The sequence below is a fragment of the Physella acuta genome, unplaced genomic scaffold (assembly GCF_028476545.2).
Source record: "Physella acuta isolate Inbredline_101_S28 unplaced genomic scaffold, ASM2847654v3 ptg000592l, whole genome shotgun sequence".
Taxonomy (NCBI): Eukaryota; Metazoa; Mollusca; class Gastropoda; family Physidae; genus Physella; species Physella acuta.
Genome location: NW_026732111.1, coordinates 476,955 through 490,000, shown reverse-complemented (window position 1 = coordinate 490,000; position 13,046 = coordinate 476,955). Strand labels below are relative to the sequence as shown.

At 30.5% G+C, this 13,046-nt stretch overlaps 1 protein-coding gene across 1 annotated transcript in view; it reads right to left on the bottom strand.

Annotated features, from left to right (window-relative positions):
- The window catches only part of LOC131947415 (repetitive organellar protein-like), a 12,157-nt gene extending 413 nt beyond the window's left edge, over positions 1 to 11,744 (bottom strand). Inside the window, exons 1-10 of the mRNA XM_059308629.1 lie at positions 11,568 to 11,744; positions 11,299 to 11,403; positions 11,046 to 11,100; positions 10,182 to 10,411; positions 3,570 to 3,668; positions 3,253 to 3,379; positions 2,571 to 2,696; positions 1,886 to 2,370; positions 1,593 to 1,697; positions 1,315 to 1,369 (exon numbers count right to left, since the gene is read on the bottom strand). Of these exons, the coding sequence (XP_059164612.1) occupies positions 1,315 to 1,369; positions 1,593 to 1,697; positions 1,886 to 2,370; positions 2,571 to 2,696; positions 3,253 to 3,379; positions 3,570 to 3,668; positions 10,182 to 10,411; positions 11,046 to 11,100; positions 11,299 to 11,403; positions 11,568 to 11,744 (1,564 nt within the window). The remainder of the gene's footprint in view (positions 1 to 1,314; positions 1,370 to 1,592; positions 1,698 to 1,885; positions 2,371 to 2,570; positions 2,697 to 3,252; positions 3,380 to 3,569; positions 3,669 to 10,181; positions 10,412 to 11,045; positions 11,101 to 11,298; positions 11,404 to 11,567) is intronic.
- Between the last annotated feature and the right edge of the window lie 1,302 nt (positions 11,745 to 13,046).

Here is a 13,046-nt window from a genome sequence, read left to right as displayed (position 1 = left end):
TTTGATGTACATGTTCAATTTTACGAATGCTCTGACTATTTGATCCATAATATTTGTAAATTGTCGTTTCTTTAGCTTATGTTATCATCTCATTATATGTGTTTTGTATGCAGTTTATAATGTAAGTAAAATTGACAAACCCAAATCAAACAATTATTTTTCAAAAAATAAACTATGTATAATAATCTATAATGTTTACATAACTTTGTGAAAGACCATAAATTGAAACACTACACCACTAAATTAGTACGGTCCTTAGTTTGTGTGGTATTAGGTTATTGTTTCCTACGTATTGACACTACCAGTTTAGTAGGTCAATTAAAACCTCACAAAACGTACAACACATGTTATATACGATATGCTAAAACCGGGTCTACGACAAATTCCTGACATACACTTGCCCAAATGCCGTTTGCCCCAAGGCCGATTTCCCGAACGGACACTTTCCCGAATGCGACAAATATCCGAATGGGCATTTGTTAATATCAAATAGACATTCTTAATCAATTCAAGTTTGACATTTTGATAACACAATTCTGGGCATAAAAAACAAATTTGTTTATAATACACAAAATGAGAATCATTTTAAAAACCTCAGATAAGCGAAAATTATATTTTCGTCTTGTTTTATAGATAGCAAAAGATGTTGGCCCTACACTTTCTATAATATAGCAAATACTTATTAATTCATAATGCCTGCTTGCAGATATTAAATAGTATTTTGTTCCCTTTCAATTTGGTTAGACATTTATTTAATTATCAACATTTCAAATTTAAATTGTTAAAAATGACTTTTGGTAATCAGTAATGTTCACATTTTTCGGGCGAACGGCTTTCGGGCAAATGGCTTTTGGGCATTGTCGCATTCGGGCAAGTGTCTTTCGGGAAATCGTCCGACTCCCATTATAATCATGCAGTCCGTATGTGTTCACATTATAGTTTAATTATATATGACTTATCTATCGAAACAAGAATTACTAGAACTAAAGTTGTTCTGTTGTAGGCCTACTTAATAATGACCGATCACAAGATTTGCACAGTCAGCATTTTGTAATGTTCATTTCAGTTTACAGCAAATTAATTAGATACTAAGATGTTAAAAATGTATAATTTTCAATGAGTAAGAGATTTAGAGAGAGCGTGAGAGTGGGCGGTAAACGTATAAAACATTTTACCGATTGGTTATCATTGAGAATTATTTGATATCTTTTACTATTCCTACATTTAAACGAGGAAATCAATAGATAACTTGTCATAAAATCACTATTGTTATATAAATAAGTTTAAAAACTTTTTTTTACAAAGCAAACTTACCTATGAGATGAAAATCGTTAGACAACTTTGAAATAGTATTTTCAAGTTCACCCAGCTAAATTAAAATAAAGTGTAAAGGGAATAAATGAAACAATCACATATCTACTGACTCACTAGCTTCAATAGATAATGGTGACTTTTAAGAAAAGGAAATGATTTATTGTATATTCTTATTTAATTAATAAACTATTTATTAGTGAATTCCCAAAAATTATGGACATTACTGGAGTAATTTAGGATTTATCAATGTTGCAAATGATACAGTATTACAAACATACCTTATTTAATTTTTCTTCCCTAGTTTCAAAGTTCTTGTTAAAGATTTGAATCAGTTTGTCAATGGGCATCAATCTTTGTTGTAGGAGTTTATACATTACATTGTGCTAAATTGAAGATTTATATATTTAACTATTTTTATTGTATATTAAAACTCACATACAATTAGCATTTATATAAAAGTTATGATTATAGGTTAAATTAGTCAACGGACCCTTTTAACAATTTGAAGTAAATTGAATTGCAAGTAAGAATAGAAATGTGTACAAAAAAAGGCAGCAATTTTAAAATTTACCTTTGATTGTAACTTTACAAATTGGGTTGATGTTTTGTCCAAGATTTTATTATTTTCATCTTGTAAAGAAACAATCAAATCAGAATGGCTTTTAATTCCTTCTTTCATACTGTCTCTTATATCTTGCATCTCTTTGTTTATTTCGCGCACTTTGTTTTCATATTCTTTCATATCTAGAGACAGTTTCTCTTGTGTTTTGTTTGGCCTGGATTCTTTTTCTTTTAAACTTTCAATTTCTTTGTTCAGCTCCTTTACTTTGTTATCTTGTTCACTCATTTGTTTTCTGAGGTTTTTAAAACTCTGCTTTTGTTTTTTAGTCAGTTGTTCAATGTTTACCCCCATGTCACTCTGTTCTGTTACAAAGTTGTCTCTCCATTGTTTTATTTCTGATACGTCATCTGTAGACTTGTGTTGTGTGTCCTGTAGTGAAGATAGTGTTGTTTCAATATAGGCGAGTCTTCGCTCTAGGTCAGGATGTTCTTCAACTGAGAATAGTCGCACATATACAATTTATGATTTTAAAGGAATTAAATGTTGAAAAATAGGATCTTTAAAAAAGAAAACACAACAAAATTAATTTTCTTTTTTTTTAATTAAACAGTATCAAACCGTACAAGCTTTAACATTGTAAACGGCTTACAATGCAGCTACTTAACTAGTTATACTAAACAAAACTAAGACATACCCGCTGTATGTTTAACTTGTGTCTTGAGTTGTTTTGTAGATTCTAATTTTAGAAATGTTGCTGTTGTCTGTGTGTCAGGCTGTGGTAAAGATGGCGTTGGTTTGTTGACATCCATGTTGTCCTCATCTGGTGGATTGGGGTTTAGAATTTTATTTTAATTACAGTTGAAGTAACCAAGGATTTTATAGTACACACAAAAAATGTTGCTATGTTAGCTAGTTAAACTATAACGTAAACCATGTAATACTCTGATAGAAAAGAACTTTGAATATGATCCAAATGTATACAAATACAAATAATTCCAAAATAACCGAAATCTATATATTGTTTTAAAATTAACTTTTACAAGAATAATTATCGAAATTAAAATAAAAATTAATTAAAAAAAAACCTTAATGTTCTATAGACAATTAAGGCTCTTCAACGTTGTTTTAGGGCGAATGAGGTTACACGATGTGCTTGTAAAAATCTTTTTTTTTGTTGATATAATGATTTACAATATTCACTAAGTGGTTTGTTAGACAGTAAAATTCTTTAACTTAGTATTTGTAATGCCTGTAAACTAAACTGTAAAATAATTTCGTTGCATTCTTCTCAGTAGAAACACTTCATTACTGACCACACATGACACATGAAAGTAGGCTTTGAGATTTTAAATTATAAAAACTATTAGAGTACTGACTTAAAATATGTGACGTCATATCCAAAAAGGCCGTGGCTGCTGTGTCCAGTTCTTGTGATAGCTCGATGTAGCTGACAGATGATTGGTCAGTTTTTTCTTCTAGCCACGCCTTACTTTTTGCAACAACCTGGTGGAAGTAAACAACAACAATATTGTCAATTGGTCACGTGTTGAAGTGCTATATTCATAAACACGTGATGTTTTTCTGTGTTTTTTAACAGATGCACTTCGAAAAACGCAAAACCTACTTTATCGTGAATAAAATGATTTTTTACATTTTAAGTATTACGAAGACTTTTTAGTTTGTAATGACTTACATTTTTCATATTTCCTATAACAGGTTCTAGAACTTGTATCTTTTCTTCCAAATATTTCTTGCGCTCTGTAACAAGCTTTACCTGAATTCTTGAAGGCATCTAAATGTTAATAACACTAAATTTTTAAAAAATATGTTAACTCTGTCATCATCATTAAGCAAATCTAAAGTAGTGTTTCTTTCAGGCTACCTCCCCCCCCCCCCCCCCCGAAGAGTCTACCGCCCCCTTAACAATATATCGAAAATATATAATTTTAACAGTGTACTCCCTGGAAATTTTAGTTCGCCCGCCTCCCCCCCCCCCACCCGAAATTTTCTAGTGCCACCCCCTCTCACGCGGAGAAGAAAGTCGGAAGAAACACTGATCTAAAGTCGATTCATTTCGATCATTTTATGATAATATGTAGCATATTTGTTTTCATCAATAAAAATCTTAATTATAAATAAATACTATTCCACTGAAATGTTACAAATGTAAAAGCATAAAATAATAATCTCATCTCACGATAATTAAAGTAAAGAAATAACTGCTCATTTATTCATTAAAATAGTGAGTCCAGTGCATATATCATAAACATTCGTCAATATCTCTACATCCCTGAAGATGACTATATCAAAAAGTACAGAAAAGCATCCTTAAATATGATCTTATAGTGGAGTTACTCTTAGCATAACGTATTTTTCTAACTAAATCGTAATCCACTACGCCCATCTGTCAGAGTTAAACCTTTATCTACTGACGGTACCATAAGTAAGCCAAGCTCTTAAATTATTTTTATTTATGGTGAATCTTTATAATCATTTATATATTTATGATCTCCCTTGAGTCACGTATAATTTTAGTGTACCAAAAGCAATATAATAATTTATTGTTTAAGAAAAAAAAAATTTCATCCAGAAATTAATAAAGAGTTAATTATAACAATGAAAACAATTTTTTGAATGAGTTATAAATCTACCAAGACTAAGTTTTTGTCTTAAATTATTAAACTATAACTGGCAATCCACAATTAAATGAAAACAACTATAAGTATTGTTATATTTTTTTTAAATATGTTAAATAATGTTACAGTTAATTATGTAATACATATCAGAAAAATGCGATAGCTTTTCATTGCTTCACTTATGTTATTTCCTGCTTGCTAAAATTATACATTCGGATATTTCCGTTTTTCACTTTCATTATCTATCGAGCGTTGTGATGAATTATTTTACAATTTTTCTGTGAATTGCCTAAACATACAGTAATAAAATTCACTTTAAAAATAAAATAAAACGACCTACATACTTTTCTAATCAATGAGTATATGATATACTTATTTTATGGAATTGTTATAATATTAAACTTAAAGACAATTTAACAACTGATTAATAATTATAATAATTATTTTTAATTAAGGATGCAGTAGGGCTTTTTATTTTGTTTTAAATTCATAATTTTTATGTTGTCTGGTTGTATTAAAAGGAAATGCTATTTTCAAAATATATATTATATAGATTAAAGATTAGCAGTACCTTAAGTAGGCCTAGTCTTGTTGTGGGGAATCAAAGGACTGGAATTGGGTACAGTAGTTTAACTTCCTCTTTTAAATAATAGCGGGTTTTCCCGTTCGCGTTGTCATTATGAGAGTTATCTTTCTTGAATTGATGATTTAACTACGTGTAGATCAGCCACAATAAGACATCTATTTCATCAAAACAACATTCGATCTAAAGGTAAGTAAAAAATTGCAGACCTCATACACGTTGTTTTAATTATTTATACAGCGACTAACGTGGGCGAAGTTCAGATGCGATATGGAAACATGATAGGTTGTATATCAAGGTGGTAAAATGCGAAATCAAAGCGTAATTTATCAAATGTGGAGGCGGTAAAATGCAAGCTTAAGCTGAAAGTTAAAACAGTCGTTTACGTAACATTTGTGTCGAGTAGTTGAAAAACTTCACTGGGACTATTGCATCTGCATAGCGACCCAAGTCGGCCCCGGGGCGAACTATCAACTTTGTGCCCCCTCCCATTTAACCCCCCCCCCCCCCCCCCGGAGCTCTAGTTGAAAAGGTTGGTGGCACTTTTGAGCAGTCAATACTTTTTTTTGCCACACTTAGAGAGTGTACTATTCATTATCAATGATTTCTACCAAATTATCAGTCAACAATTTAGTGGTGCCACTTTATAAAACGCATACTGATGTAACTTTAAAATGAACATTTATTTAGCTTATCTATAAATTACATGCAGATGTCTGAGTACAACCCCACCCATGAATCTTTGAACATTTTGTTGGAACAGTTAAAGAAGATCCATGTTCATGTCAAAAGTAATTTAAGTCGTTGTGTCACACAGGTAAATCAAATATATATATATATATATATACAAATATATATATATATATATATATATATATATATATATATATATATATATATATATATATATATATATATATATATATATATATATATATATATTTAAAATGCTTTTTCAATACTATATTTTATATCGAACTTATTTGAATTATAAATCTGTATTTTAAATAAATATTGTTATGGCTACTGCCTTTGCTCACGACGAACATTTATTTTAACTGAATTAATAACGAAAACTATTTATCTACTAATCTATTTGCCCTAATTAATTAGGACAAACTAAAAACCAGGAACTGGATGGATAAAACGTCTGACACTGATATGACATTGATACAGCATGTAGTAAAGTAAAAGTTTGTATCTTGCTTTTAGAATTGGCAGCTACATGTTCAAAATTTTGTTGATTTTTTTTACTATCAGTTTTTAAATATCAATTATGTAACATATAACGGAAAAATTTAGGCATGACATTTAGTTATTTTTTGAGTGAATAGTTTTTAATTATTATGGAGCATACGAAAAGCAGGTGATGTTTATTTTTTGAACGAAGTCATTAGTTAATATATTTATTTTAGATTGATAAAGTATGTAGTAAAAATCAAATTGAAAAGTTGAAAATGATAGATAGTTTTTGTCTTGATCAAAACATATTTTATTTTATCATCGCTTTCTAAATGAAATTATATATTCTTACCAATGAAAGACTTGCTTATAAGTTTCAAATAACCCATCTTTAGACCAACCTTTTTTTTACAGAATACAACATGCAGTCTACTACGACAGTTGGACAACACAAGACACCTGGTCTAGCAGACAACGAGGAATCGCAAACTGGTGGGAGATTTTTTAAAATTTATAACAAATATTAGCTAAAAAGGTGGTGAAACTAATGTCGCCTAAAAGGTTATTTACAGTTTACGTTTACAGAAGTTGTTTCAATACTATAGTTAAATAAACATGTTGTTTTGTTTTTGTTTTCTAGTGTGTGGGAATAACTCTCATTTTACTTCTTAAACTTCTTTAAATAATACAACTTTATTAAATTTAACTTAACAGTTGCACTCACAGCTACCCAATAATTAACAATTTATCTCGTTAAATTTTTGTAACCGCTTTTCTTTTCAGTGACCTTTACTTTTTCGCTGCGTTTTTTTTATACTTTACATGCACCTGTTCAAAACATAAACTGTGACGGATTTTTGTTTCGTTTTCGCGTTCACAGTTTTGGTGAAAAGGGGACTAAAAAACAGTCATTGATTAGTTGAATGATGATGATATAGGAAATAAAATGAAATATGCAATATAATAGATAGTATAAAAACATTACACATTACGAAACGCTAACCAATAAATACTACGTAAACACTATACACTACCCAATACTCACTATTATATAATAGATTTACTAACAGTTATACTAACCTAAAAAACAATGAACAAATAATTAACACATGTGTAACAATGTAAAGAAACGTTTAACAAAACATACATGTTTTTTTCCTACTTTACAGAGAAACGTGCAGCATGTCACAGATATGGTTGTTATATCCATATGAAAGACAACTCAATGATCACATCGAATTCAAGGATGAAAACATTTGGTGAAATTAGAGAATACAACGGTCAACATTTTAATCAAACAATAGGAACATTTGTATCACCACATGATGGTTTATATCTTGTCTGTGTTACTCTACATGATTAGGAATACAAACAGATTAGAGTTGGTGTGTGGGCTGGAGGGATGTGGTGTTTGTCTAAAGAAGTGAAATGTGCAGACACTAGCGCTGCTGGGTCAGTGGTTGTTGACATGAAGAAAGGTGAAAAACGTTACTTTGAAGTGTCTCAAGCAGAACAAGCCACAAAGTTATCTCACCGCAGTAGTTTTACTATCGTTAGTTTATAGAAGTACAAACAAAACATGGTGCATGGTTAACTTTACAAACAATGAAACTTGTATCCACAATGTTAAATACCATGCAAATATATTAATCTTGCAAAAATATTTTCTATTTCTTTATATAATTCCACGTGTTATTATTTGTTTTTATATCAATACAATAAACACCTAACCAGCCCAAAGTTCTATTTACTTAAACAATATAAAATATTAAGTGTCAGGGACTGTACCAATAGGACTGAAGTTTTAAATCTTTACAGGAATGTTGTTCAGACGTTCTTTTGTTATTATTTTGTAAACACTAAAACAACATTAAACCTTTAAAGTGTGATGACTGGGACAAGGGACATAACCATTAAAATACATTTCAATGTCTAAATGTCTTCAAAAGTTTCTCCTGAGATTTTCTTTACACTTTACTTTCTCGTATACAAAGTATGAGGTAGTGTAGTAATCATGCAAAAAAAAAAAATCGAGATTTGTAATTTTTACAAATCTCGACATTTTACACCTCCTTGAGTTAGAAAAAAAACATACATTTGCAATTTTGTCCGCATGTCTCTGTGTGTGTATATGTGTAAGCCTATGTCTTTAAACACGATAACTTCAGTATTGGTACAGCTAGGCTAATGAAATTATATATATAAGTAGTATATCAAATGTGTAGTTCGGTATCAACTTTTCCGCGATTTTCAGAACATGGAACTGGGACTTATTCATATGTAATTAAAAGTGTCAGTTTATTTGTTACAAATGCTTACCCGGATGACAATTTGTATGGAAATGATAAATTAACGAATTTAGATGACACGTACCTCACTTATTCAGACGGATTGGGGCGTGTAAGCCTGATCATAGCGAAAGCGTAATATTAACTTATGTAAGAGATGTCTGTAAAAAGGACGTTTAGCTTTATGTAATTCCTGTAGTTTCTCCAATGTGTCTGTAAACCATCACAATATGTTTTAAATGTTTGAAAAGAAGTAAAGTAAATAAAGGAGAGTTTTTGACTTTGACATATATATGATGTGTGTAGTCAGCACTTTGCCTAGCCGCATTAGCTTCAAAGCTGGGTAGGGTCAGGAAACAGAATTCGAACTCGAGACTTTCGGGTTAGCAGCCTAGCGCTCTACCTCTTTGGCCACCCCGTCCCAAAATGTTTCATTGTGTTACTCATAGAGTTTGTTTTGTACACATGTTACTTTTTCGTGTGTCATCAAATATAAAATAAAAGTGTAAGTATTATGTCAAAGTTGTGTTGATTAAATTCATGTTAAATACTTTTAAATACATTTTATGTTATCGGTTATAAAAATAAAAGTTGTTTTCACTTAATCCTTATAACACTGGTTCCCAAACTGTGGATCGACTGGGTGATCGCTTTTTAAGAAATCGGAAATAGCTTAAATTACTACTTCCACTCAACAGAAATTACTTAAAATTTGACACAAGGCAGTGAACTAGATCTTTTACTTACATGTGAGATTTCGTTTATCTATTTCGTTTACTGAAAAGTTTGATACAGATCTACAAATTTAATATAATACTTATATATGAAATTTTATCAACCTAGCTGTAACGGTGCTTAAGTTATCGTGTTTAAAGACACACACACACACATACGCACACACACAGAGACATACGGACAAGATTGCAAAAGTATGTTTTTCCGACTCAGGGTGAAGTAAAACGTCGAGATTTGGAAAAATCTCCTTTTTTTTTTTTTTTTTGCATGATTTCAATATTTACTCTATACTTCGTATACTAGAAATTAAAAAAGATGTAATATATAAAAACATACTCGAGTGTAGCCGTGTTTAATCTCGAAAAACAACTTCTTATATATCAGTTTCAGATTTAACACATACAAACATTGTATTTTTATTTTCATCACATTAAACGTACATAAATTATACATTACACATAAAGCTCTAATACAGAGAAGTAAAAATGTACATAAAAATATAGTTATATGTTTATTTAAATCAAGTAGAACATTAATTGGTGATCACATTAAATTATATGGAAGTGTATAATGTTAACTAAACAAATAACATATAAACCATGTATGTGTGTGTATACATGTAGTCTACACACATAGTACGTTGATTGTGTGTATTTAACATGTTGGTTACATATTTTATTTTTGAGAATTTACCATCCAACATGTTTTATGTTGTACTTCTATAAACTAACGATAGTAAAACTACTGTAGCCGGATAACTCTGCGTCATGATCTGTGTGAGCCACTTCAAAGTAAAGTTCTTGACCTTTCTTCATGTCAACAACCACTGACCCAGCAGCGCTAGTGTCGGCACATTTCACTTCTATAGACATACAACACACGTTTTCAACCATCACATTAACTATAATCTGTTTATCTTCACTCTCATTTAGTGTCACACTGAGAAGATATAAACCATCCTGTGGTGAAATAAATTTCCCTGTTGTTTGATTAAAATGTTGACCGTTATATTCAAGTACTTGATTAAATGTTGAAATAATTAATCCACCACTGACAGGTGTTGAATCAACAAGTTCCATATAACAAGCATATCTGTTACGTCCACGTGACTCTGTTGATTAGAAAACATATGTATGATTTACTTGATCAATTTCACGAGTGTTCTGACTATTTGATCCATAATATTTTGTAAATTGTCGTTGCATTAGTTTATTTTATCATCTCATTATATCTGTTTTGTATGCAGTTTATAATGTAAGTAAAATTGACAAACCCAAATCAAACAATTATTTAAAAAAAAACTGTATATAAGAATCTATAATGTTTATTGAAACACTAGACCACTAGTTTAGTACGGTCCTTAGTTTGTGTAATGCTAGGTTATTGTTTCCCACGTATTGACCTTACCAGTTAGCAGGTCAATTAAAACGTCACAAAACGTACAACAAATGTTAAATACGTTATGCTAAAACCGGGTGTACGACAAATGCGGTTTGTCCCAAGGCCGATTGACAGAATGGACACTTTCCCGAATGCGACAAATATCATGTTATGGTCTGTCTGGCTAACGAACATTACGTTATGATCTGTCTGGGTTAGGGTTAGGGTTAGGGTTAGGGTTAGGGTTACCAATAAGTTAGCATTAATAACTAAACGTTGTATGTGTTACTTTCTCACGAGAAAAAATAAACCATTATAAGTCTTAATAAAGTTTCTTTAATTATTTGTTTTCAAAACACACTTACCGATTAAATGAATTTCTTTGGACATCTTTGAAATGGTAATTTCAATATTTTCAAGCTAAACAAAAATAAAGTTTAAATGAAATAAATTTCCTAAATATTAGTAAAAGATACTGAATAGATGATGCAGTGACCTACGCTTTTCTTTATATTTATTTAAATATTAGTGTGTTTTTATATGTTATAAGAAAATAATTTTTTTCAGCTTTTTCGTGCATGATTAAATTATTACCTTTTTAAAACATTTATAACATACCTTGTGTAATCTTTGTTCCCTTGTTCCCAAGTTCTGGTTAAAGATTTGAATCAGTTTGTCAATAGACATCAATCTTTGTTGCAGAAATTTGTACATCACAATGTGCTGAGTGAATTATTAAAATTAGACTATTTCTATTGCAGATACTTAAAAGTGTGCCTTGCCATTAGTTTCAAAATCGTAAGTATTACTGGTGGAAAACGAATCAACTGACTTTTAATAATATTTTAAAATGTTGTTCTTATAATTGGAGTAAGAAAAAAGTTTACCTTTGATTGCACTTTCTCAAGTTTCATTGTTGTATCGACAATGATTTTATGATCTTCTTGTAAAGAAACAATCTGATCAGAATGTCTTTTAATTTCTTGAGTTATACTGTCTGTTTTATTTGTATGATTTTGCAATTCTTTATTTATTGTGTCCAATTTGATTTTATGTTCTTTCATTTCTACAGAGATTTTCTCTAGTGTGTTGTTTGACTTGGATTCTTTTTCTTTTAAACTTTCAATTTCTTTGTTCAGCTCCTTTACTTTGTTATCTTGTTCACTCATTTGTTTTCTGAGGTTTTTAAAATTCTGCTTTTGTTTTTTAGTGAGTTGTTCAATGTTTACCCCCATGTCATTCTGTTCTGTTACAAAGTTGTCTCTCCATTGTTTTATTTCTGATATGTCATCTGTAGACTTGTGTTGTGTGTCTTGTAGAGAAGATATGACTGTCTCTATCTGCTCAAGACGACTGGCGTCTTGTAGAGAAGATATGGCTGTCTCTATCTGCTCAAGTCGGCTGACGTCTTGTAGAGAAGATATGGTTGTCTCTATCTGCTCAAGACGACTGGCGTCTTGTAGAGAAGATATGGCTGTCTCTATCTGCTCAAGTCGACTGACGTCTTGTAGAGAAGATATAGCTGTCTCTATCTGCTCAAGACGACTGGCGTCTTGTAGAGAAGATATGGCTGTCTCTATCTGCTCAAGTCGGCTGACGTCTTGTAGAGAAGATATGGTTGTCTCTATCTGCTCAAGTCGACTGACGTCTTGTAGAGAAGATATGGTTGTCTCTATCTGCTCAAGTCGACTGACGTCTTGTAGAGAAGATATGGCTGTCTCTATCTGCTCAAGTCGACTGACGTCTTGTAGAGAAGATATGGCTGTCTCTATCTGCTCAAGTCGACTCAATACTTCTAAGGCATTGTAAAGTTAAGTTAATCGCTGAAGTATATATGTTTATGTAATAATTAAAAATATTATTTCTTTAAGAAAAATTAACTGAATTACACATCTTACACGACTTTTAATAAAGATAGTTAAAACATATTAATACCAGATTCTTCTTGAACTTTTTGTTTTAAAATTCTTTGGTCACGTTGTTCTGTTGCTGTAGTGTGTGGTTTAGACTGGGATAAACAAGGAGTTCCTTCTTCTAATTCTAAGTGTTCTTGATTTTCATCTTGTTTAACAAACGCATTAATATATATATATATATATATATATATATATATATATATATATATATATATATATATATATATATATATATATATATATATAATATAGTGTTACATATTATTAAAATGATGTTTTGTTATTTTACGATTTCTAAAGCTATAATAATAATTTAATATATTTATTACGAGGAAACGGTACAATAATAATATTGTTATTTATTATTTCAAGAATGTTTTTGAATTTATCAATGATTATATTTTTACCCCAGATTGCCTAGAACGGTCACAAAAAAATGGACGACGGTTT